The sequence below is a fragment of the Channa argus genome, chromosome 14, assembly GCF_033026475.1.
Source record: "Channa argus isolate prfri chromosome 14, Channa argus male v1.0, whole genome shotgun sequence".
Classification (NCBI taxonomy): domain Eukaryota; kingdom Metazoa; phylum Chordata; class Actinopteri; order Anabantiformes; family Channidae; genus Channa; species Channa argus.
Window position 1 is genome coordinate 15548178 of NC_090210.1, and position 27531 is coordinate 15575708.

The 27531-nt window shown below is 38.3% G+C and overlaps 1 protein-coding gene across 1 annotated transcript in view; it reads left to right on the forward strand.

Annotated features, from left to right (window-relative positions):
- The window catches only part of LOC137098587 (cadherin-12-like), a 74935-nt gene that overhangs the window by 12313 nt on the left and 35091 nt on the right, over window positions 1-27531 (forward strand). Inside the window, exons 2-5 of the mRNA XM_067474981.1 lie at window positions 11008-11655; window positions 21970-22094; window positions 23602-23771; window positions 26729-26848. Coding sequence (XP_067331082.1) covers window positions 11347-11655; window positions 21970-22094; window positions 23602-23771; window positions 26729-26848 — 724 coding nt within the window. The 5' untranslated portion in view covers window positions 11008-11346. The remainder of the gene's footprint in view (window positions 1-11007; window positions 11656-21969; window positions 22095-23601; window positions 23772-26728; window positions 26849-27531) is intronic.

Sequence of the window (27531 nt, forward strand, 5' to 3'; positions counted from 1 at the left end):
TGCGGTCCAGAAAATTCCAATTCCACAGACTCAGTGAAGATTGCGCAGGAGAAACCATTAATTTGAGGTTTTTAAATGCACAAAATTCAAACCTCATTTTAAGCTGATTCATGGACTCGTCTGCCTGCGTAGTTTTCTACCTACATGTCTGGATGTAGAAGCAGTCTTGCAGTCTTGTGTTAAGAAATGAACTGATTGACAGGTCTCTCACAGTTTGGCACAAAGTGAGTCTTTGGTGTTGATCTGACCACTGATTATATTTTTTTATTGTGTTGTACCAAAGCACAAGTCCCAACCTTTCTGAAAATGGGATTTGTAATAGGAAATACAGAAACTGCATTACGGAGACAAGTGTGCAGCTCAGCTCACATCACCACTTGTTCATGTCATACTGGGTAGGTGGATGAAGCAAGAGAAGAAGGGAAGAGACAGCTTGTGACATGGTGGTGGTGGAGGTCTAACTCATCAGCAATGTCTAGACCCTATCACCCCATGAGCAACAAATATACACTCATCCTTCCAATTGAGGCTTAGAAGCTGTCAAATCACCATGACCTCTGTGTAGTGAGGCTTCAGATATTATTTGACAATTCAGTACACCAGACACCCCAGGGGCCCAAGTGAGTCTGAAAAAATGGTTCAGACTTTTTTATTTTTTGCAACATCACCTTTTCTGCTGTAACTTAACCCTTAGGAGTCTTTAGCTGTTTAAAAAATGTTTGATTTTCCCTTAATTTTCAACACTGAACCTGTCTTATCATTTGATCCCACCGGCATGATCAATGACTTCAGAGGGTTCAAACTCAAATAATAAAGAAAAACAATTCACAGTTATATCCACCTAACGCCAGTAGGCAGTAGCTCATGCTGGCATTCAACCCATAGGAGTTTGGCTTCAGCACAGTCTTCTTCAAGATGAAAATGCCCTTCAGCCTCTCCCGTGTGTCTACCTTCAGCTGCTCCAGCTGTGCTATCAGCTAAGGCTCAGGAGTCAGGCTCAGAAAAGTTTTTCACACCGCAGAGAAAATGCTTTAAAGGACAGCAGGATGTCTTGTTTTCTTGTGTTTTAGAAGGAGGATAACCCCTAAGCACAAGCAGCTCCCTCTGATTTAGCCTCCTTCGCTTTTTAAATGCTTAGTTTTTGGTTGTTAAGAGATTGTTACAATAAAAGTGGCGTTGCCTCCAATCCAGCCTCTTCTTTATCCTTGACTGGGTGGCTGAGGATTCAGAGGATTGTGAGGATTTTGGAGGAGGCCTTCCTTTTCTTAGAAACTACTGTTTCTTTCAGTCACTTCTTGGTCCTTTGGGTGCGTGAGTGTTGAAAGTAGCTCTTGCTTTGTTTTTTGTCTTGAAGAAAGTATACTTTTACCTTAAAACAACTGTCTGAAACTCACATAAATGTCATTTCTACTGCCATATCGAACAATAAGCTACATCATTCGCTCATTTTGACTTCCTGTTGGTGAGTTTCTGTACGAGGGGATTTGATTTACCCTAACTAATCAATAGTGATCGGTATATCTGTTTGGTCTTTTTCTGTTAATACAAAAATTGCAGCAGCAATAATTGCAAGGAGTGGCTGGTTTAAAGTAGCTCTTTGGGAGCTCAATGTGTCAGTCTGACAGAACTCTACGCTTATCACCTTTTTTGTGCCAGTTCTTGCATCTCTATTTTTACCATGGTTGTATTGAACAACCTTGAGTTTCTTTGTTTTCTAGTCTTTAAAGCTTCAGCCATTTGTGTCCTATTTCCAAGTGAAAGTAGTTGATGGTGAAAAGTTGCAAAGTATGATTACATGATATAGCATTCATTTTCATCAGATGTTTGACTTCTCCGGGCAAACAGAGCCTAAGGAAAATTAATATCACAGTATTTAGAGCCATTAAACAAACTGAAGGGAAAAGCCATTATTTTTCAAACAGTGTTGCAATAATAAAAATTCATTGTCATAACACAAACCTGGAGGGAAATGATTGATGAAACTGTGTTTTGTGCTGTGGAACCTTCAGGTTGTTATTAAAAAGAAAGGGAATTTAGACTATGTGCTAACACACTCCGGCCCCATTGATGCTGGAGCCAATCATGTTGAAGCAGCTATTTGGCGGTTTGAAATGGTTATGTCCGGTCAGTGCCATTAGAATGACATGCCATAGTTACTCGTGACTAAGTGTTTTTTGCTTTGTATGCGCCACATGAACATGTAAATGTGTAGTGAAGCATGGGCAGAATCAAATTATAGAATATAAGAAAATTACAGTAAAAATTTGAGTGCATCTGCACATTCTGGGAAGAAGTACAGCGTGTTATGTCTGCAGACAGCACCACGCACCATCCTTTGTCTTATCTGAAAAGTTATAAATTGCTGCTGTGGCCTGGTAGGTGGCAGCTGAGTCTGAATCACTGTGACACTGTCTGGCTCTTTAAAGATCACTGCAGTGGAACTGGGCCTAGATACCCGACACTACACTACACACACACACACACACACACACACACACACACACACACACACACACACACACACACACACACACACACACACACACACACGCACACACACACACAGTAATGTCCACTGGCACAGGTATACTGCATAAAATCTGTAATCAATAAAATGTGCTGTGCATTTATAAATTATGTATTTATATCTAAAAGATCATAGCTGTTTATAATTTCTTCAACTTACTTTAATAAATGTCAAACAGGTTTTTTGCTACTATTTATAATATGTTACTTAATTGCAGAACATACAGTATGTTGGACCCAAACATTTCACGCCTTGTGTCTATTCATGTTTTGAAGTAATTGTAGAATGGAATTCAGTTATCCTTTGTCATTTTAATGATGCGATGACCTTTCTTTGAACACTGTAGCTTCAGGTCATACTATACATTTTTAGCTCCATTAATGGTGAAGCTGTTGGAATAACACAAATGTCAATTATGTTTGACCTTCCAGACAGCTCTTTACACAGTTCTGCGAAGATGTTAGACAGTAAATGTGGTGGATAATTTCTCAAAAAGAGCTAAATGGAAAAACATAAAGCTGTGCATGCTTTATGATACAATCCAATTTCTTCTTTAACATTTCCCATTACTAGATCGGGCACTGGTGGCTACTAGTCACACGTTAAAGTTGAAAACCAAAAATTCTCCACTTGCAGCTCTTGGCACCTTCAAAGGTAAATGGATATTAAATAAAATCATTTTTTAGCCTTTATGGACTTCATAAACAATATTTAATCAAATTGATAACATTCTGATAATAAAAATCAGTTGGGGGATTTGTGATGTATATAGGTTGACATGGGAATGACCCATTTTTTAGGCTAACCTGGAAGTTAGCCGTCCCTGGTTCCTTCAACAGGAACACAAGAACTCCATTAAAATTTGGACTGCTGAAAAAACGCTGAATGTCAAACGCTTATGACATGTTTTGTACAGCAAGAAACTCTGCACAGATTAACACAAATTGTTGAAGCTTGAATACAATTACTGGATGTAAGAAGCTTTTATCAGTCTATAAAGAAACCATACCTCAGTTGAATGTCACCACTAAACTTCCAATTTGTAATTTCTTACCTCTTCCATGAAATCTGTTCTTGTACTGACCTGATGAAATTAGTGATCTGTAAGGATGGATTAGTGAGTAGAACAGTCTCCGTCTCTGGCCTGTTGGCATTTGATATTCCTGACAATTCTCTTAATCTCATTTAGCCTCTTGTTAGCAACTGTATTTCAGAGAACAAGACATGTTAGCCTTTTAACCAATAAACCCATTAAAAAAAACTCAGACTTTGGGATGAGGGGAGCCAATGTGCAAAAATGCTAACTGATGTCTTGGTACAACACTCAGTTTTAGAGCAGTATGAACTACTGAGACTTAATAACCATATTTTAACCGTATTTGATGACAGTAAAAAAAAAAAACACAAATGTATCATTTTAATTATTAAATGTGTACTCATACAAAAAAGCCTACTGTGTAGTTTGTTATTTACTGGAGTATGTATGTTCTCTTATAGCATACTAGGCAATCAGAGGGTTTTTACCCCAAAAGTCCTGTTTGTTTGACTAATTTTATTGCTCTAACTTGTTGGAACATTGTGATTGCTCTGTTCTATGATTACGTTCAGCGCACCATGCCCAGGTTCGGGTGCCGCTCAGGTGGACTCCAGCATCTAGTGTTATCGCTTACCATGTTTAAGCACAGAACTCCAAGGCTGTGAATATGGAAGTGTTTCTCTTCCAAACAAAAAACTCTTGTCAGTAAATGTGCCTAAATAACAAAGTTGTAGCTCGAGGCTTAGTACTGTAACCATGGCAATGAAGGTCAGGCACATGATAGCACATAATAACAACCTACTGTGCCTACACACAGGAAGTCCTGCATAATAACCCATTACTATATCCACATAAGGTGTTACTGGAAACATTGAAGAATTGTGCTGGACCTGCTTCATAGTGATATGCAATCAATCAAGCAGGAGAAACAGTGTGAGGACAATGTGGTATAAAATACAGTGTATCTCACTGAAAAAAATCTGCTTTCGCTCATACTGTTGGTGTCTTACAAACACATGTACCATACAACCGCACTGTAACCTATAATATAAACCATAATGAGGGTCTTAATGCCTGTATCAGAATCATCTTTAAATTACATTCTTCATGGTTAAACCTTTCCTGTCAGTAGTCCAGAAAACAATCAGCTCTGCTCTTCTCAGAGCATTAGGTTTAATGTGTGCTTGATGGGGTCATTAATTAGGTAGTTAGTGTTAAGTGGTGCATGGAATATTAGAGGAGACACCTGTCCATTTGGCTGAGAGAGCTCACCATAAAAAGTCCAGGGAGTATGTTGTTCCAAGTGACATTTCACACATTTGTGCTCTTTCAGCCAACTTAAGTAAACAGACCTTCATTGAATTCCTTTAGATGGTTCCAGTCTCTATCTTATTCAATATTTATATGGGCATTCAAGATGCTGTTTGCATATAGTAGAAACAGCCCTACCATCGTGCAGTATAGTAAGAAATGCCAGATTAAATTTAACATTCATCTGGACTTTTTTTCCTCAAAACTTTTTTAAGGCAAACGTCCAAAACATCCAGTCATTATTATTGCAACCATGACAACAGTCACCCGCATGATATTGCAAGTACAATTACTTGTGGCTACTGGCTGCCAGAGGAAAAAACCCCTTGCAGCTCATATTTATGGTGCCTATAGCAACAAATAATGACAGGTGCAGGCCTGATGACATCTGAAGCCGGTGTGTGACAAGCCATCCAGCTGCTGGGTGGAAAAGTTCAGGTGCATTTCACTTTATGCCTTCATAAAAATGACCTTTGACTGGAGCATTTTTTTTATTTTAATGGGGCCTGGTTGATGATTTGTAGGTTTTAATTGACAAAAGGGGTAAATATATATTGTAGGCATCAAATGTCTGCAGAAAACTTTGTAAAAAAGTACAAAAAAAATTTGTACATGTGATGGCTGTTTGTGGGGAATGTTCACCTCGGTAGGAGACACAATAAACGTGCACCAATGACTTTCAGCATTGAGACTTCTGGGCACAATAATCAATAGTGTCCAAGAATAGTTGAATCAATTAGGGCAGCACAGAGGTTCAGAACTTTGAGGTTCACAAGCTTAAAATCCACAGAGAATACACCTGAAAATTGTTCAGTTTCTGCACTGTGGAAGACTCTCTTTCTAAGGATTCTCCTATTTTCTTTTTCTTCCCATTAGAGGATTTGAGGTTTGATCGAGAGAGGGTGGTGGTGTACAGACCATAAAGACAACTGAGGTAAATTTGTAATTAATTGGATTATTGTTTGGGTGAATGGAATGTATAGTTATTCTTCTACTTTGTAATTTTATGTACAAACACACATACACACACACACAAAGAGAATTTCACAAAAGTCACCATAGGCACCACCGTAGATTCCCCCTCATTGTTTGTTTTCACGGTGTAAAACTCAAAGAACAGGAGACGTCACTGTTTTAAAAAGACGTGCTGACAAAGCTAATTAGTTTAAATATGATGTTTTGAACCAGATCGAGGTTGGATAACACTTTCCACACAAATGAAATGCTCCAGAGTTGGGACCAGACCAGGACCAGACAAAACCAGGTTAGCAGACAATTACTGTAAAAAGTGTTCATACAGGCAAACTTGTGTTCAGTAAGCAAAAAATTGGGTGGATAACAAAGCAGGCAGAGAGCAACAGCGCAGCGTTTCGATGCCACAGATAGACTTTGATGTCAGTATTGGACACTTCAGGAGAGCCACCATTTGACACCAAGGGAATGACTTAATATACACACAAAAGCTGCGTTAGGAATAGGCAAATCTAACTTCAGGGGGAGGTTGAGGTGTGAGATAAATTACCTAAAAACTAAATCATACAAACAGTGACCAGAAGCCAACGTAATTCCTTACTATAGTAATGATGTAGTCGTGTGTTACGATCATCGTTAAAGCTCACAATGTCTCACACTATTTTCAAATCCCAGTCACCTGTGGAAAAGTCTAGTGTCTTGTTTGTTGGTTGACCAGGAAGAGGGGGGAAGGGTCTGTGTGTATGTGTGTGACAGAATGTAGAATTGAAGCCACCAAAAATTATTTACGTTCTGACTTTATTTCTCAGAGTTCTGACTTTGATCGCAGAATGTTGAGTTGTTTTTTTTAAATCAGAAAATGGGCAAAAACGAAAGGGGGCATGGCTGTGAGAGTCTGGGCCTTTTGGGGTGATTGCTTCTCAGTAGGTAGAGCAGTCGTCTACTAATTTCAGGGGTTGTTGGTTTGATCCCCAGCTCCTCTGGCCACATGTCAAACAATGTTTGAGCAAGACACTGAACCCCAACTAAGTTGCTCCTAGTGAGTTTTGCAAAGCAGCCCCCCATTGGTGTGAGTGTGTGTGTGATTGTTAATGGGTGAATGATAAGCAGCGTAAAGCGCTTTAAGTATCATTAAGGTCGAAAAGCGCTATATAAGTGCAGTCCATTTATCATATTGTCTAGATGGGCTCACTTATACTTTTAACAGCAATATACAGTAACTGCATATATTTTTATGTCATATATGAAAATGTGGGGTTGCAGAGGCAGAGATCAGTCGGAACACAACCCTAAACATTTTGTTAACATCTATTAAACTGTGATAACGGTTTAGTTTTTATTGGTTGGGCGGTACAGCATATTAACAGGTAATAGTCGCTGACCTCATTCACAAGTGATACTATTTCACCATGATGAATCCTGGAGCCATTCCCAGCCAGCAAATAATAGTTTGTAGATTTATTTGGATGATAAAGACCACAAAATTTGAAAAGGAATTTAATCATCCTTTACTTCAGTACACAGTGTTAGATATCATAGTGCTCTCTATATCTGATTGTGCAGAATGTACATACTTTGGCCCAAAATCCAATAATCCTGGACTGGAAGACTGGTTTGTTTATTTTTACAGTTTCAGCAGCCCTCAGGTGAATGTGCCATGGGCCATCCACAGAAATATATCAACACAACATGTAGCAATGTAGCACAATATGCTTTAAACTTGCAGGTCGTAGCAATCCACAATGAGTTTATCTACTCTGAAGTACCACTCTACTTTTATTTTCCTTTCAAATATATTTTAATATTCTGTGAGGTTATGTGGCTGACTGGGCTAAAGGCTCTCTGGAGAACACACACACACACACATTTCTCCTACTCTTGTTTCAGGGAGCACTGATCCATAACAGCCTGGTCATGTGATAGTATGGGCAGTAGAGCAAATGTCCCAAATGATATAAAGTGAATCAAGCACTTTTTGACAAACATTATTATTGTTTATGACAAATCTGTAACAGATTTTCTATATTCACCTTTGATTTTCTTTAGTTCAAGTTCAAATTGCTTATCGAACCCCTGACAATCTTATGCGGATACGGGCCAAACTGGATAGAAAAAGCTTTGCACCTTTCCAACAACTCCTTTAAACTGTAGTAGAAAGATTGGAAACATTTGAATCTCCGAGTAGAAGGTGAGAGTTGGGTTCATTTCCAGCCTGCAGCAGCAGTTAGTCTGAGCAAACAGCAGCAGAACTGGTATTAATATTTAAGCCCGGTGGCTCCCTTACAGTTCATAATTTAAGGCCTATAAACGTTTAAGTTTGGAGGCACACTTATATTCTAAAATGTGTATTTTGCTCACTGACAAACTTTTGAAAACTGTGTCCCCTGTAGGAAAGGCATTGTTCAGGCAGCGTCCATTGCACTGGCAAAAAAACTGAGGTTGTTATTGGTGACGTATGCTTCCTGAATTTAATTAACCCTATTTCCTAAAATAATTTCTGGACAACTAAATAGCAGTTTGCTTAAATGATTTTGTAGGGAATGTAAATGCTACCTGATTTTAGAGTTATAGTTTTTTATAGTTATTTTATAGTATATAAACGGCAAAGCATAGATAGTTTGAGACCCAGACAAGGTATTTATCTTCTGCAAAAATGTCTGAAAATATGTTGTATTAAAACATCCAGTTTTTCTGGTGTTGACATGCAGAAGTTAAGGTTGGATAAAGCTTATGGCCCAGCTTAAGAGAGAAGAATATAACAAAGTGGCCTTAATAAAATGCTTTGCTGCCTTGTAGCATGCACCTGTTCACCCTGCTCAGTTTAAAATGTGATGCTAATATTGCCAAGGTTTTTAGATTGAGCCCTAACAGGCCAAATAATGTTTTAGTCATTACTCACTAAACATGTGAGCAGGTTTGTAATCTGCATGTGTTTGTTCTTCCTCTGAGAGCTCAGCCAGTAGAGTAGAGAACTGTAGGAGATTCGTGGCAGTATCTTTGGGCTGCTTGATCGACTCAGCTCGCTCGGAAGATATAACACTTCTACTTTAGAAAATGTTGTCAAGGAAGCACGTTGCTGTTCTTAGCTGAGTGAAGACACAAGTGTATCACACCTTTTTAGACATAGAATGCAAAGGTAACTGTATATTTAGTAGTCGGGTGCTGGCCCAGGTTTATTAATGTAGATTATCTTCAATGCACAATTTAATTACCTCTTTGGAGTCACCAGTTGTTTAAAAAAAAAAACATTAGATTTTTCCATTATGCACCACATCTGTCAGGGAATGTATGTTGTCTGATTTCTTCCAGTACCAAAACAATCCAGTAATTGTTGTCTGTATTTCCATGGGCACCTTACAAATACGATATATGTATTACAATTTACGAAAATGAAAATTTGTGTATATGCTGCAAAAACAGCCTCAAACTGTAGCCCATAGATTAATAACCCCAACATAATATTTTATCTTTACATCCCTCAAAGCACCAACATCTGGAGATTAACATCTAAGAATGATAATATGATAGTCCATTGACATATTTGACATGACATATTGTGTCATGTCGCAGAAACCTATGTCAAACAGACATGTCAGATATTGCCCTATGGTCAATCCTGTGCACATAAAACCAAACTGTTTAAAATTGCTGTCGGAGAGTAATACTGTAAAAGACTAAATTCATCCTATGTGAAATTATCCACGTCATGAGGCTTCTATAACTTCCCCTGCATAAACAAATAGTCCCTTCTGCACGTGCAGGCGCCACACATGAGCTGACAGACTAATCCAGCAAAGCTGCCAACCTTGAGTGTTAAAGTCTTTTTCTAATTAGAACTTCTATCTGGTCAGAAAGCCTTGGTGATTGGCCTGATATGTTGTTGATGGTTACTGCAGAGGTGGTAGCAGTCATTCACAATTACTAAACCTTTCGCATAGACTATTAGATTGCTCACACGCATTATGGTAAGGTCAGCTTGTTCTCATTCCCAAGGGATCAAAAAGTGCCGCTTTGTCCAGTCCCTTTGCATTGCATGCTAATGGTCAGGGTACTCGCTTGAGTCGATGATCGATGCTCAGTGCATTAAGTGTAGTGCAATGCAAACCCTGACGCTGAAGCAATGACTTACTACATCAAGAAAAGAAGTCACATTGAGTAGTAGGCAGGGTGGTGGTTGGTACAACAAGACACAGGTCTTCCAAAGGATTTTCAGGATTTGATGCGAGACAATGTGCGTTTTAATCATGATTGTAACACAACATGACCAAGTGGTTACTATAGAAATGTATGTAGTAAGTATGTGTGTGACATTGTCACTGTTTGTTAGGTTTTGGTTTTATGTAATTTATCTTGTAACTTAACCTTACTGTGAATTTTTTGTGCCTAATCCTGTACTGTATGTAAAGTTGTTCCCGAAGTAGTGACATTCCTGGAGCGTCCTCTATTGACGCGAAAGTGTACCTGTAGCATCAATATCAAACACTGTTGTCCCCTTGGTTTCAAACAGTGGCACTGGAGCATCCACTAGTAACACCAAAGGGTGTGATTGTGAATGGCTGAATGATAAGCAGTGTAAAGTGCTTTGGGTACCAATAAGTTAGAAAAGCACTATAAAAAGTGAATATGGAAAGTATTTACATGTACATAAAAAATCACATGGACATAAATATTCACCTCATTTGCTTAATAGTTTGCTGAAGCACCTTTAGCACCATTTACAGCCTCAAGTCTTTTTGAGTATGACACTTATTTTTGGGCAGTTTCTCCTATTCTTCTTTGCAGTACTTCTCGAGCTCCATTAGATTGGATGGGGCGTGTCGGTGCACATCCATTTTCAGATCTGTGTAAAGATTTAAAACAAACTTCTTTCATGTTGTCATTATGCTGCATTGTTTGTAGAATTGTGAGGAAAACAATGAATTTGATCCGTTTTGGAATAAGGCTGTAACATAACAAAAAAAGGGGCACAACTTGACGCCTTAGGTAGTATCATTATCTGACACTGTGTTGAACGTGTTGAGTAAGGTAGAGAGTGGGAATTTTTTCAGGTGTTCACATGATATCCAGGAATTATGAAACATCTGCATATACTATAAAAATTAGTATATTGTGTCATCACATTGAAGTTCTACACTTACCAGACTTGTTGTCATCCCCCCAGGTATCTAAACTGAGGACTGACAAATAAAAAAAATCTGAAGAGGAGACAAGTTGGATGCCTTTGCTCCAAGCATCAGTTGCAAAAACTTTGCTCTAAACTGCAGCCCTTTAAAGGAGCCTCCTCACCCAACATAATGATCTTCAGTAACTCACAACTTTCAGCACAAATAGTACGTTAACAGATCTCTCTGTCAACATCTTGGCACCTACTGGAATTTAAATACTTACTGATGCTAACCTGCAGGACAACAACTTCGGATGTATGTCCATGTTCAGCCTGGAAGTAGCCAGCCTTCTGAACTTTTCCCTTCCTTTCCTTTTTTAACTACAACACTCCCTCATGATCATATGGGAATATGTCAGTCTGTTTCTGGTGGGCTCCTGTTTCCTGTTGGAGTGCAGCTACCAAATCCCCCTGCACACTCAGGCCCAGGTCAGAACTAAGGATGAAGCCATGTCGCCCAGAGAAGATTCTGGAAGTAAGAGTATGAGGGCATCTGTTGGGGAAGTGACATCATCAGAGCCCAGCACAAGGTTAAGGAGACATGGGAGGTTAAGGAGGGTGCAGCGTATTAAAAGAGGATGGGTTTGGAACCAGTTCTTTGTCCTGGAGGAGTACATGGGGTCTGAACCACAGTATATAGGAAAGGTAAGTCAAAACTTTTTATATGCAAGCTTTTATTACTGTAACACCAGTCATTGTAGATGTTGACTGTATTTTGTGAAGATTAAAGTATTAGAAAAGGACACTAGTCTAATGTTGGTAAGTTCAAATCTGGTTTTTTAACCTTCTGCCTTAGCAGCATTTGCAGCAAAGGTTTAAAAACATGGAAAAGATACATAGCATTGAAGAACATTAAAAGCACAGTTTTTTTCCGAGTTTTGTTAGAAAATACTTTTTTTAAATAAAGTGAAATTGAAATTCTTTTTTCCAGCCCTCGTTTTCTCAGCTCTGTATTTTCCAATCATCTAAGCACATTAAGAGAAAATGACAATGAGCAAAGGATGTGGCTGTGGATGTAATCACTTTAGGAGACTGTCTTGCCAACAACTCGACACCAATCAGCCTACCATAGTAGACGTGCAGCAGTTTTTTTAATGGCAGGAGGCATTGAGGCCTCCAGCTGGCAGAAAGACACACACATAGAAAGAGAGGTGGTAAGTCGCATTAACAATCAGAATTTCTGTTGCTGAATTAAATAATCTGAATTTGTGTCAAAACATGTCAGCACGAGATGTGGCTCAGAACGAAACAAATGCAGTAAACTAATACTGTGATCTTGAGAAACGCGTGCCCCAGTTCTTCATATGTGGATAACTCAGTTTGCCTGATTTGATTGTTGGTGATTTAATGCAAGTCATTTGTCAGGCCTAAAGTTTAGCAGCTGTTGCTGTCCTTCCTCAGTTAGCTGGATCGTGACCTGGACCAAAACTTTACGCGGTGAAGTTTATGAACCCCTTTTTATATACAAATGACTTGTCATTGGTTGAAATGGTAAATGATCCTTTTGTGTCTTCGTCCTTTTTCTGTTGTTGGTCATATTATATATGACCAGTTATATTGTCTTTTTACAGCAGAGGCAAGTTTCAAATTCCTCCTGCCTGTCACAGAGCTCAGTCTTGTACTGTCCAGGATAAAGCCTCTCAGCCTAAGGAACAAACCATTTGGTTAAAACAGGGCTAATACCACGTTCTTTCATATGGTGACACAGCTTTTTCTATTATTGGCATGCTGATGACACAAAGCCAAATGACTAATTGTAAATGGTCATTTTTTTCTTTTTCGTTTTTTTTTTTTTTTTTTGTAATTTTCTGTCTTTAAGTGAGCTGAAACCTAGTGAGCCCCTGAGCTCTTGTTTAGAATAACCATCCATGGCTGTAATCATTTATACTGTTAAAACAGGTTTCTAAGAAATCTCTCAAGAGCTATGTCCTTTGCACGTGATGGGTGCCATAATCCACTGTTCTCCATCTCTAGTAGGTATGGGCACAATTGTGACATAACTCCTGCTGGTGGAACCATGGGAAGATAGCTTCGTCCTGCATAATGAGCACTTTACTTTGGTGTCTAGTATAATCAACTAGTGTCTAGTTGATTGATTATTTATGCATATCCTTAATATCTAGGTATATCAATTTGGTGGTTGGATGTGGTTCTGGGTAACTAATGACCATAGCTAAATATCAATGATTTGTCGTTTTTCATAATTGCAAGGGAGGGAATTTTGTCATGATGCTTTCGGGTTCGGGAAAGTGAGGAAAATTAAATTTTTCAGGTTTATATGTTGTTACCTAAGAGGAGGTACAACAGAAGGCTAGGGGCAGTTGAAAGACATACTAATTAGGTTGACAAAGTATTATCTGAGAGCAGACCACAACCTGACTTGTTAACTCACTGGATCATAAACAATCAGTAGTCAGTCTGTCAGAAAGAGGTCATAATAATGATCCAATCCACAATAAAGACTTTAAAATCAAGTAGAAATAGATTTATATTCAAATTGATATCATATTCGTTCATTCAACTCTAGACAAAGGTAAAAATGAACAAAATGAAGATTGGCAGTGGGTGAAGTAAACATGAGAATCAGCATCATCTACACCAGGATCGTTTTATCTTTTATTTCACTTTACCTAATCAGCCATCAGCTGTTATGATTTTTTTCCAACTGTGAATGACTGCGACACAACCCTTGACCCCTCAATTCATTCTCATTCCAGAGCTGAGAATGCAGCTGACAGGGAGTCACTTTGGATATGTGGATAGATGATTATCACAAAATGAGTTACCTTTATGTCACTTTGCATTACATCAGCAAGTAGCAGCCAACTGAGCGGAAGTTCTGCACATCTGGATGGGATAGGACATTAAGCATAATGGCAAACCTGACGTCATGCAAACGTGCACTGAGACTGAATAGCAGGTCACTACTGAAGTATTAGTACAGTGCTCATGTCTTGTGTTGGTAAATGATTCTTACATAAAATTTATCAAATTAGTCTTAAGTTGAAACATGTCCAATAAAAAAAAAGACAGTGAATCTTTCTGATGGTTTTACTTGATGACTGAAAAGGAAAGAGCCCCCCTGTATGTGCTAAAGAGGTACCTAGATATTGGAACAGTTTACATCTGTACATACTGTACTTGTAACTTGAAATTATGAGTTAAATGAATGGAATTCACCATGATCCAGTATCTAGGTACTGATTAGAACATACAGCCTTTGCTGTTGCTGCACCTAAATTATGGAATGTTTGTGTTATTATTTGACTTTCTATGTACAGCACCTGGTCAGCCGGGGTTGTGTTAAAGTGCTCCATGAATAGAGTTGAGTTGAGTTGATATGTTCACTTACAATAATAATATTTTTATTATTAGACTTCCCAGCATGCATTGAGATTTAAAACTCTACAGAAGCTCTTCTTTTTGGTTCGTATATAATAAAAACACTGTCTTTTAGCAATGAACATTTTATTTCACAATAATAAAAAAAAGAATAACCTTGATAAATATTATTCTTTAATTGAGTGTCTGCTCCCAGACACTTTTAACCATTTTAAAAAGTTGTTGAAAGCATTGATTTGGTACAAAATGGTTGCAACATCTGTGGCTGTAAGTGCATGCTGAATGAAGAACTCTTTAACGTGAGAAAAGCCAGATGAATAGAAATCTGCTTATTTTAAGTAAAGACTGCTAGATTTATTAAGTTTTGTCTGGATGCCATTTAGCTTTTTCTTTAATACAGCTTAATCTGTTTAGTTTCACTTTGGGTATAGGAAACAGGTTTCCACACAATTTTCTAGTAAAGTAAAGTAATTCTGGTTCACGGTGCATTAAAAGAAAGGTTAGGTGTGAAACGATGTGAATTTGTAATCAGTGAATGTCTTAGACATGACCCAGACATCTCTAATTTCCAGAATACATGTCTGAAATAGCTTTAAAAGCTCAATAATAACAATAACCAAACAGAAACTATGTATAAACTCTGTATTGTAAATGCTGCTCACTCTGATGAGTGACACAAGCCAAAGATGTTTATGTCAAAGATGTCTATGTTTTTACCCATTATGTGTCCTGTGCACATCTGATAAGCTAATCACTCCATCAACTTCCAGTCCCCTCTTCACACATATGCATAGCAAAGGTGTTGGAACCTCTAGTTTGTGGAAAAAGCCTGGAGGCCATTTGTACCCAGTCATAAATCATAATGTTATTCAGCTTCTTTGTAAAATCAGTATCACACCTGATCAATGCACCACAAAACACACATATGGGATGCTTAGCTTCAGGTGTGCACATTGTTTTTGCCAAACTGTTATGCTTAGGAATGTATTTGTATTTGTATGTGTAATAGCAGTAGGGAAAACACATGCCAGGGTCGAAGAGGCAGTCAGACCGAGTAACCCAAGCTCTACTTGTGCCCAGGCAGAGAGGGCTTTTACCAAGGGGCTTCTGATTAATCTGCTGTTGGTGCTATTAACAGGGTTACAGCTTTATTATCACCAGAGGAGGCAGGGCTGTATGCAGGGAGGTTGGGGGGGGCAGAGGGAATCAGATGACCTCATGCCACTTGGAGTTTCAGTCAGAGCTTTTAATGCTAAAACGTTTGACTGGATCTGTGGACAAAGACATGTTTAGAGGCTTACGGCAGCACAGAAGCCATGCTAGGATTAAAGTACAACTTACCACATGCATGATTTATCAATTATTATTTACCTCTAACAGGCCACACAAATAAAGGGGACTGTTTGTATGATAAAAATAAGATGGTGTTATTATTTTTATGAACAAATGCAATAAAAAGAATAAAACTCACAACATGCTGACACTCAGTACTTTGTCCCCAAGATACACATGTTCAAACTCAAAGCACGAGTGAATTGGCTGCCCTATAATTGTATATTAATTGTTTCATTTAATACGCACACAAAGTTATCTTGATGGATGTGCATTGCCTCACTTATTTTGGTTGATTAGGTGGTTTAATTAAGTTGTTCGATCTACATAAGGCTGAGCTTCTTGATTATTTGATATAAATGTGTTTCTTTATTGAACATCCTTTGCTTGTTCTGCAAACTTAAAACATATGAACTGCTGAGGAGTTAACTCCTTCTATTCACAAAATGATCCATAGTTCTTCACATTGTTACAATAACACATTGCTAAATAAACTTGCTCCTGTTGGAGCCACTTTGTACCAGTTCAGGGACATTATATTAAGCATCCAAAGTATGTAGGGACTGGATTTAACATTAACATTTATCATGAATAAGATTGTTTTAATTATAATGAAAACAACAACAACAACAACAACAAAAAACAATTATGACTTTATGTAACATGTATTAAAGACATACAGTAAGTGAACATTATGTAAAGAACCTATGACTCCTGACAATAAAAAACTAACTTTTTATGTTAAATTGACCTGAAACTTAGAAATGTATACTCAAATTTATTTATTACTTTTACATTTGCGTGAATAAAAAGTTCATTCAGTTAGCATAGTAGCATGGATTGGAAAATGTAACATGACTAAGAGTGCTAAATATGCTATGCTTAATATAATATGCTATATATGTTATAGTCTCAGCCTTTACATCATTACTCATTGTTTACACAGTGTTAGGAATAAGGGGCAATATTAATCAGACTAAACTTTGCTCATTTATTAGCCAAGATGAGTGACAGCAACCCAGTAAGTAAATCAGTTTTTAACAAGCAAATTATAATCGGGAGGTTATCTATTTTTTTTAAAAAGTACAGAATGGTTTGAATTGCATGCATACAGGTTAAATCAGGTAGGACAGGAGTAGACAAGGAATAGAGAAGAAGTAAGGAAGGCTGCAAGGACTAAAAAAAAATACAACTGAAAGTGCTGTGCTTCCACTCCAGGACAAATCTGCAGAAAACGTGACTTTACTTTGAGCAGAACAGATTCACTCCACTGTGACAGGATACACACTGTGGTATAGTCATGTGCCATGCTGTCTCACACACACACACACACACACACACACACAAACACACACAAACACACACACACACACACTGATGCTTACTACATACTGTATTGTGGGTAGAGGTGGAAGCTCCACAGATTATTCTCTTCACTGGTCAACTGTGACAAATAAGGTGGAATTTTCCAGAGTGCAAGCTTAGCACAACTGTGTGTTCTCCAGCCTGTGAGTAGATTCCTCACCCGTTTAAGTCATTGTTGTTGACAAGCTTGTGCTTTGGTTCTGCACTTTGTCACAAACTTTTTCAAGCAAATGTATATTCTCATTTTAGTGTCTTATATACGCTGATACAGTATCCATACCACACACATACACACTTATACACCAATCAGCCAGAACCTTGCTGGCAAGTGGTGGTTTTAATTCAATAATCTAAGTTTTTTTTTGTAATGAAAAAAATACTATGAATTAATAAATGCTGAATAAATGCTTCAGGATAAGGTTACATTAAGATACAACATGGGTTTGGCACAAAACACTACATTCAGTGACAACGGCACACATGTACATCCTTACTATAGTAACCACCCGGGCCACCTTGTGTTACCATCAACATTAAAGTGGATGGTGTCTCACACTAGTGTCAAACCCTTTCCTACAATGGAGTCCTGTGTCTTGTTGTACCATCCACCACTCAGTCCCCCTCCATATGAGACTTTTTTAGATGAAATTCTATGTCATTCCTTTAGGCATGAAATATTAAAGTGTTGAGGTTTCCATTGTACTACACTGAAAGCTCCAAGCTTTGATCACCGACTCAAACGAGTACCATAAGCATCAGCATGTAACACAGAAGGGACTGGACAAAGCGCTGCTTTTTGACACGGGCAGAACTGGCTGGCTTAGCACTTGAGTAAAAGATTTAAAGCGGTACCTCTATACTGTAATACTTACTCGAGTATTGAGCTTGTGTACTTCTACTACTTCTGCTGATGGGTATATAGAGTATCAGGGAAATATTGTTGCAAATATTGTTTTTTTTAGTTTGCACCATCGCACCACAAATAATATAAAACCAGTCTTCACCACCAGGCAATTAATCATACAATTGCTGGGCAGATTTCTTATTTTGATATAATTTGAAGATCAAGAAACAAGTGAAGACAAGAAAATTCAAGTTTTAGGAGGTACTGTAGTTGTACAGTTTATTTTGTGTATCCTTCCATTTGTGTGATAGTTACCAACTTACAGGAAGTTTGAACAGGCTACTCTGGCGAAGATTCTGGGGAAGCGACTAAAAATGTGTTTCTTTCTAACTTAATCTAAACCTATCCAGTTAGTCTTCCTACCCCTGAGTCTTGGAATATAATGTTTTCTTTAACGTAATTTGCACATCTGCTAGACTGCTCCAACAATTGGTTGCAACAAAACCCTGCTAAGTTGGCTACACTGCGTAGTATATTTAATATATAAAATACGTTTTATAGTATATAGTTAATATAGTTATAGTTGTTTTATAGTAAAACAGTTTGCAGTCCAGAAAGAAGTGTCTCTGAATCCAGCCTGGAGTCAACCAGCTAGTGACCTCTAATCTATATCTATACATTTCAAAATGCTTGTATTGTTCTGATGTGGCAAAAAATCAGGGCTTTTGTAATTATCCCTACCCTAATGCTTTAGATTGATGTGAAGCTAAACGCTAGCATTCGCAAAACAACAAGATCAAGAGCATTTGGAACGTCTCAGTCTATTTTCAAATGGAGGAAAACTTCATTGGATAGAAAAAATATACTTCTCAACCAAAAGGGTTCATCCGTTCTAACTGACTTGTAAAGAGTCCCAGCCATTAAACTTGTGCGGAATTAATTACTCCTTGAGAGTTGATGAGAGAACCTGTACGTTGTTGTTCCATCTCGTCATCATAAGGAGATGGTGATTTCACTTTACTCCACTAAAATGTGCTCTAGCCCTCTGTTGACAGTGATAGCAAGATGTGATCATTTATGCAATATGCATGAATGAAATTTATCCTTTTATAATTAGATTACTTGTAAATGTATCCACGACTCATCCTTCAAAATGCAATCACACAACTCTTCCTTGTGTGTGCACTCACCTAGGCAGAACTGGGTTCACTTGGATGAAGCTTTTAATTGGAATGAACTGCAGATCACCACTGCTGCAGTCACATGTTTGTTTGTCTCCTAGCAGGATGTATGGGTATATCACTTCATTGCCCTCATTACACATGTCTGCGTGACCTTTGCAGTGGCACTTCCATCTGTCATGGCAGGACATGACTGCTAAACAAAGCACACCAAGAGCAAACTGTGAGGTTATCAGCATTCATCAGGAGCAAGCATAACTCAAGTTTGCCATATTTTGATTCAAAAATGACGACAACAGTATTAATAAAAAACATGCACGAATGTTTGAAACACGATAAATGCAGTTTAATTTTGAATTATTCCAACGTTAACATTCATTTTACTATTTTGTACTTAATGACAAGTCAGGACACAATGGGAAGCATTAATCGAAACCAGGGTGCTGGATACAGCCAGAGCCACAATGTTTTATTCCATCTTAATTAAACAGTTGGTCAGAGCTCATCAACTGAAATCAGAAGCCTGCTAATCAATGGTCTCACATTCCATTATGACTGATTGTAACAAAAAATAGACAAATATTATATTTGTCTATTCTTTATTCATATCAGTTCAATCTATTTTAATCACGCGTGTATAATGGAAGGGTGATTAAAGAAGATGAAATGATGTAAGGTGGTGTAAGGAGGATGCTGGTTTGAGACACTTAATTAGTCAAGTGTCATAGCTCTTTCTTGTGTTGATGACTGGAGTTGATGTTATGATTTGTTCATGCAATAACTAATTAGATACCCAGTCAAATGCTGAAAGTAATTGTAGATTTTTCTGTAAGTTTATTTGTTTTTAATTGATTTCAAATGGATTTAGATTTATATTATTAGATTTATTAAGCACAATAAACCAAAAGTTACTCTGAACAATGAAATTCTTACTTTGCATGAAGACTTATATAAAATAAATGTCCTGTTTTATGCCTGCATTTTTTGCAAAATTTGTATAGCATTAAATATTGTGGGCAAGTTTCTGTCGCCAACGTATTAGCAATCACAAAGCAGAAAAAGCACTTATGTAGGCAGTTTATACATATGTGGTCCAGCTTCTGATTGTTTCACATGAACTTCATCATCTCATGCCCAGTTGCACTGAGGGACTTCTGAGCATCTCTTTGTACTGACTAAAAATTCAATCTCGAGAGTTTGCTAAAAAGGCAAGTGATCAACTAGTCAAAAAAGCTATGACCTGTGTTTTGGATACATGACTCTGATTACACCTATAGAGGCAGTAAAATAGACTAAAAATACAAGTGAGGTTTGAGCTGAGATAGCTGGATGAAGTAAAATAGGAGCATTGGAGCAACACACACTACTTTATTTATTTGTTAAAAAATAAGAAGTAATTAAAAGTAAGTAACAGTATGATTTCTGAACATAGTAAGAGCTACTACATAAAGGAACTTGTAGTAATGAGGTAATGCATTGTATTACCATAAAAAGTTATAAGATTACATAACACCCACCCATGTTGACTAGTAGAGCTTTCTCCCTAACCTTGACCACATGTCGAGGGTGCCTAAACAAATTCACGCAGAGTATGCTGTTTTTTTTAAATATTATATATTAAACAATATTTCAAAAGCCATGAACCTATGTTAGACTGTGTGGCTGTGATTAAGTACTGTGTAGAGTTCAGTTTCAGGTTACAGTGTAATGGATGTTAGGGCTGCGTCTTCCTCTAGTCCTTATTGACTTGCACATCAGCAGCTCCACTGGATCTTCATTAAATAACATCAATATTCAGATCCTGTTTTCACATAAGTGCTTGGAGACCACTGGGCCTTGGTCAGTAAGTTGTTAACTTAACATCAATGTTGGACCCAGTTTGGAGAAATTATAATGTGGGGAAACCATCTTCTCACTCTGAAAGCATATGTCTTTGCCTCAGATTTTTTCCTTTCTTTGTGGAGTGCAGGTTTAACTATGCTGCTGTATTTTCAGGATCATTTTGTTTGGTACTCGGTCTAGATGCTGGGTGTAGAAATAATGATGAATCACTATTATGGGGTATAAAAGATGGCTATGAAAAAGACAAAAACAACTGTCCAATCTCCACTCTAAGAAGAATAAATGAAATTATTTATTATCATTTTGAAATGCCAGTATATACCAAGCAAATAGTTTAATGTAATTATAAATTCCAGGATAAAACTGGTCAAAGACACCAAATATGTATAATAAAAAAAGCTTAAATGCAAAAGACTAAGGCAGACTACACATGCTTTTCTTGTTTCTTTCATTACTCACTGGCACTAGTGTATAAAATTAGCAGCAGGACAGCTCTCACACTGATTAAACTTTAGTTGCTTTGCACGCTGAGCAAAGGTGTCCGCCTGCATCTTTGCATTAATAAGTCATGTAACTGGAATGAATTCCTGTTGAGAAAGTTGTGAATATTCTGCACCCAGCTGTAGAGAAGCACACTGGGTTCTCAGAATTTCTGGTTTAGCTAGATTTTAAAGTCTGGCTTTATTTCAAAACGGATTCAATTCACCATTTTCCTCAAACTTCCCATAATGACAATGTGAAAGACATTCAATACTTTGTTGAAGCACCTTTAGCACCAATTACAGCCTCAAGTCTTTTTGAGTATGATGCTACAAGCTTGGCACATCTATTTTTGGGCAGTTTCTCCGATTCTTCTTTGCAGTACCTCTCAAGCCCCATGAGGTTGGATGGGGAGCATTGGTACACAGCCGTTTTTAGATCTCTCCAGAGATGTTCAATCGGGTTTAAGTCTGGGCTCTGGCTGGGCCACTCAGGGACATTCACAGAGTTGTCCCATAGCCAGTCCACCAGAGCTCTGTTGGAGCCTCATGTGTATTTCCTTCTTTCCTACAGCTCCACACAGACGTGGACCATGGTGACAATGCAGTGAAGTACACTCTGTCAGGAGAAGGAGCTGGGTCCATATTCACCATTGATCAGATTACTGGAGACATACATGCACTGGTGGGGCTTGACAGGTAAGTGCTCTTCAATACCAATTCTGCAGGGAGTGAAATGTAAAGCTTTTATTACAGAGCTTAAACAGATTTAGCTTTGTTACTGAGGAAAAGAATTTTATGCATAAAACACTAATAAGAAAATCCAACAGGATAGAATGCAAACATACAGCACCATTGACTGCTTATTGTGAGGTCTGGTCCTCTGAATATAGTATACACTAAAGTGCATATTCACCACACATCACCTCATCTTTGATCGCTCTCTTTGTCTTGTTTTATTAAGACTTGTGTTTCCTTGACAATTGATAACAGAGGCAGCTCAGGCTTGGGCCCACTAATATGCAGGGAAGATACCGTATGTTCTACACCTATCTTTGGCTTGCTTGCAAATTGAAGTTATTTTGCCAGCTGGCATAATAAAGCTAACATCAGCTAGTTACGCACGTTAATTGAGTTTTATTCGATGTGATTCTCTCCAGTCAGATGCTGCAGAATTTGGACATTAACAATCTAACACAATAAGCTAACAGAGAACAGGTGATGGCAAATTCTGTAAAGAGTTGTCACAACTTGTGAGGAGCAGATGTGGGCAACTTACAACATGTACAGGTACAGGCATGATGACATAGGTCTCTTGTTAGTGTCTTCCAGAAATAAGCCTTACTTATTCCAAACTGATGTTTCTGACTTAAAATTCATTAAGGAGCTTTTTGCTGAAACAAACAAATGAGACCCATTCATACTGATTTAATGAGATGTGAAGCTGAGTGGGAAGCATCATTGTTTTGTTCAATAATTAGGATGACTTGTGGCTGTGAGTTCAAACACTTTCTTTCATATATTGATAGCACTGCTGTTCCCAAAAGACTAAAAAGATCCCACACTTTAGCATTAAATGCTTGTATTTGTTTTTATCAGCCTCCCTAAAGCAGACAAATACGAGTTTGATTTACCTACAAACAAAGAAATAAGAAAATAATACACTAAAATATATGGATACAATAAAATAAGACTAGAAGATTTATGAACCTGAACCTAAACTAGCAAACCCAGTCCCCAAAGCAACTAAAATGTAATTTTATAATTATTTAAAGTAGAAAAAGTCCGAAAGGAAAATCCGAATGAAAACAGATGAGGTGTTGCAGGCGCAGCCATTTGAGTAAGATTATGACACATGTACTCTTATAACCACAGCCCTCACCGCCCTAATAACTAATACCAATATTTCTGACCGGAATCCCCTGAAACCTTGAATACTGTATGTTTTCATGTTTAATGTATGTGTGTTGTGTGTGTGTTTGGATTTTCTGATGACAAAGAAAGTGACTGTTTCTTCCCAGATTTTCATTGTCTTTGCTGATTTTCGCTGGTATTATTCTCTTGTCTGCAACACAGTCCTACAGGGTTTGGCATTAACACCTCCATCATGTTACAGATAGATTAAAGCCTGACATCATCATTTAATCATGACATTTTTTTGTTGAAACTTCACCGTCAGTCGAATATCACCTTTGATGTTTTACAGAGAGGAGAAGTCCTACTACACACTGAAGGCTCAGGCTGTTGACATCCACACAGGCCTCCCTCTGGAGCCAGAGTCTGAGTTCATCATAAAGGTGCAGGACATCAACGACAACGAGCCACGGTTCCCAGATGGACCCTACAGCGCCAGCGTCCCTGAGATGTCTCCAACAGGTGCAGTTAGACTTGCACATCTGAGGAGAACTAAGCTCTCAGTGAATAAATACTTCATCACCTTTCCGTGGAGACACTTGATGATACCTTTGACAATTAGAATAAATGAAGAAGCTGCAGCATTTTGCAATTTTTTGCTACACCTTTCTTTAATGTGATATACACATGTGGTAAAAGACTTTTTTCTGAGGCATCAGAAAAAAAAATGGCTGAAGCCCTAGAGGGTTAATTAATGTTGAGAGGGGCATCTTTGATTAATTAGAGAAAAAAAAGGGCATGGTCTTGATCCCGAACAACCCCCTCCCCCCACTGATCAGTAAGTGCCAGCTGGTGATAAATGAATAAGGTTAGCAATAATCCAGTACCCATTTCTACTACAGCATATCTCATGCAAGTACAGCATTTCACCTGACTTCCAGGTAAAGACAAAGCTCGGAGCGTGCACACAGTAGTTGTAGGCAATCTGAAAGTTATATTTGTGACTGTTTGTACCATGTTAGCATTAGATCAAAGGTTGGAGGGTCACCAAAAGCCTTAGGATTAATCCTCATGGGACCACGAGTTAATTAATGTAACGGCATCTGGTCAGTGTTGGCAGAGCAATCCTGCTTTAGCACATGCTGGATGAGGAGAGAACTAAAGACTGAGGATACTGCTGTAAAGAAATATTTGCATGTGACTAACTCCTCTTAGTGAGTGTTTTAAAGTGAGGAGTAAATGTGCTTTATGGTTTGCTGGACTAGACATACACACACACACAGACACACACACACACACACACACCACACTAAGCCAGATTTAGTGGCCCATCTGTCTGCTAAATACCATTACTGTGAGGTAATTTAACAGCCAAGGTCTTTAGGCCTTAAGCTGTTAATGCTTCAGCTGAGGCCCAAAGTCTGAGAGAACACAAGCTTGTCCCCAGTATGTCTCTGTTACTCTGTAATACAGCAACAAACTGTAGGAAGGATTAGCTGTGGCAGCAAACAGCAAAAGTGTCCATGTGTTAAAAACATAATCATATCAGTGAGATGAGGTTTTTGATCTGCTCTTCGGATATTTTATCTTATTATTTACAGGAAACAGAAATAAAACAGCACAGGGCATTAAATAAAAGGTGGCTGACTTCCTGTTGGCTCTACACACATCTTTATTGTGATGCTCAGAAAATGAATTTATCATTTCATAGTTCTTCATTTTCATAGGTCCTTATGTCTGAGAATGCTTGGTGGGCCGGTTTGCTTTATGAGATGAACATGAAAGTTGTAGAAACATGGTCTGGCCAAGACTTGAATGAGCCTCACAGCCCAGCACCTGAGGGCTTGAGAAGGCTGCGAAGAATAATTGTAGTCGCGTTAACTGTCTTCAGGGCAAATGGTCAATTTTGGTGCCAAATAAAGTTGAATAAAATAAAATTCAAAAAGGTGGTAACTTTTGTTGATTGTTGTTGAGTCCTGCTCAAACATGTGCAGTTTTAATCCCTCATAAAAGTGCAGCTAAACTTTTATACTTGCGGCTTCCGAATGGATTTGAATTGATTTCTAAGGGAGTTGAATAATTGAGTTTCAGACTCAAAGATGGCCATGTACGAAATTGCTTGCCTACCCGATACTTGGCATACTGATCTTAGTGTACTCCTTATCTCACAGCTCTGCAATCATGCTCATGATGTTCACCAGGTATAATATTTGAAGCAATAGTTTTGGTGTTTTCAGCTGGTTTCAATACAATATTGTGGTGCTTATATACTCTGAAAAAAAAAGTCACACTTTGTTGCAACTTTGAAGATTAACTAATGAAGTAAAAGCAAGTCCGGTTGCCACTGAACAGCACTTCTGGGATAACCATGACCTGGTTGACAGAATCTTCACAAACAGTCACACGCGCTAATATTTCATTGGATCAAGTTTAGCTTTGATTACGGCACACAGTCCCTCTGGCGGTGTTTTGATGAGCTTATGCAATGCCACAACGTTTATTTCCATCGAGAGTTGCATTAATTTTTCACCAAGATGAAATTAGAGAGAGTCAGTCCACCTTGTTAATTTCCTCCAGCACATCTTAAAGATTCTCAGTGGGGTTAAGGTGGCCAATCCATATGTAAAAATGATGTCTCATGCTCCCTGAGCCACTCTTTTATAATTTGAGCCCAATGAATCTTGGCGATGTCATTACAATAAGTCTGTGCTAACAGGGAAGAAAACATCTATTGATGGAAAAACCTTGTCATTCAGTATATTCAGCTAGTCAGCTACTCATTGCATCAGTCAGGGTTGAAAAACTTGTTGCCAGCTTAGACAAATTAATCACAGCAGTAATTATCCAGTGGAAGGCTCTTACCTGTTTGCTTAGTTAAATCCAGATGGTGACTGTTTTTTGGCTGTGTATGTATATATTAAATTGCTCTGCACAGATGCCGTGTCACATCTCACCGGGAGTGTGACTACGCTATAAGAAGTTAGTGCCAAACTGCACCATCCCCATTTCATTTAAATACACTCCAACGTGCAGCTGAAATGTATATGATACTTCAACAGTCCCACCATGTTAAATTGAAGGAAAATATTTAATACTAAACAAAGAAACCTCATTACTAGAGCCAGCCCAAGGCCTAATTAAACCATTGGTTAGGGCCCGTGGCTCAAAAGGGGCCCCCATTTGGTAATAGTTGTTTACATTTTTCAGTCTAGATTTTCTTGCATGTTGGGATGTGACATGTATTCTCCCCTTCACGGAATCCTCACAGCATTTAAATTACCTTATACATTCTTTGAAATAACAGTTATTCATTGCTGATAATGCTGCAGAAACAGCCCTAACTGCTGACTCATGTTAAGCAGACAAACTTCAGTTTACACAGACACAGTATGGGGACTCTGGATTAAAGTTAGTCCAAGGTTAGGTGTAGCTTCTCTGAAGTGCTAGAAACACAAGTGAGTGTATGTTTGTGTTTTTAGGAACCTACGTGACACAGGTGACTGCTACAGATTCAGATGACCCCACATATGGCAACAGTGCACGCATCGTCTACAGCATCCTTCACGGGCAGCCCTATTTCTCTGTGGACCCCAAGACAGGTAAGATGAACTTTTTCACTAATAAAACCAAGAGTTACTCCTACACTTGTATAACATATCTTTGACTTCTGCATGAACCCACGGTTCACACTCCCAGCTGTATTCACTCTCTGCTAGAAAGCTTGAAATTCAACCAGTCATGACACAGTGTGCAGTTATGGGAGTGAGTTTCTCCTCAGTCTTGCACCTGAAGGACTGGAGGCTTGTAAAGATTTTCAGTCCTTTAACAGACATCTCAGCTGAGCAGTAATTACTCTGAACATGGAGCGTCGTGTTTCATTTTCACCCTGAGGAGCTTCGTGCCTCACCGCTCAGCCTCTGCACGAGTGCGAACTGTATGTAAGGCGAAATCCGAAGCAGAGGCACTTTTACGGGTGAAAACATCAAACTGCTACAGAAATACTGGAAGCCATTAACACCTTTGACCAGTTTTGTTTTCCAGGTAGGATTTGAAGTGATTTGTATTTTTTTATTTAATTCCACACGCATTTATTAAGAGGGAAAGGAACAAGGAACCTGCAGCTATAAAATGTTTTTACAGTGTGTGCTGTGAAATGCTTAGCATCTCTGTAGTTCAGGACATAACTCACCCAAAAAATCTAATGGACATAATTAAGATACAACTTAGTTTTTCTTCAGCATGTTTTTGGTTCAGCTCAGGTTCTCCTCTCAGTTGGATATAG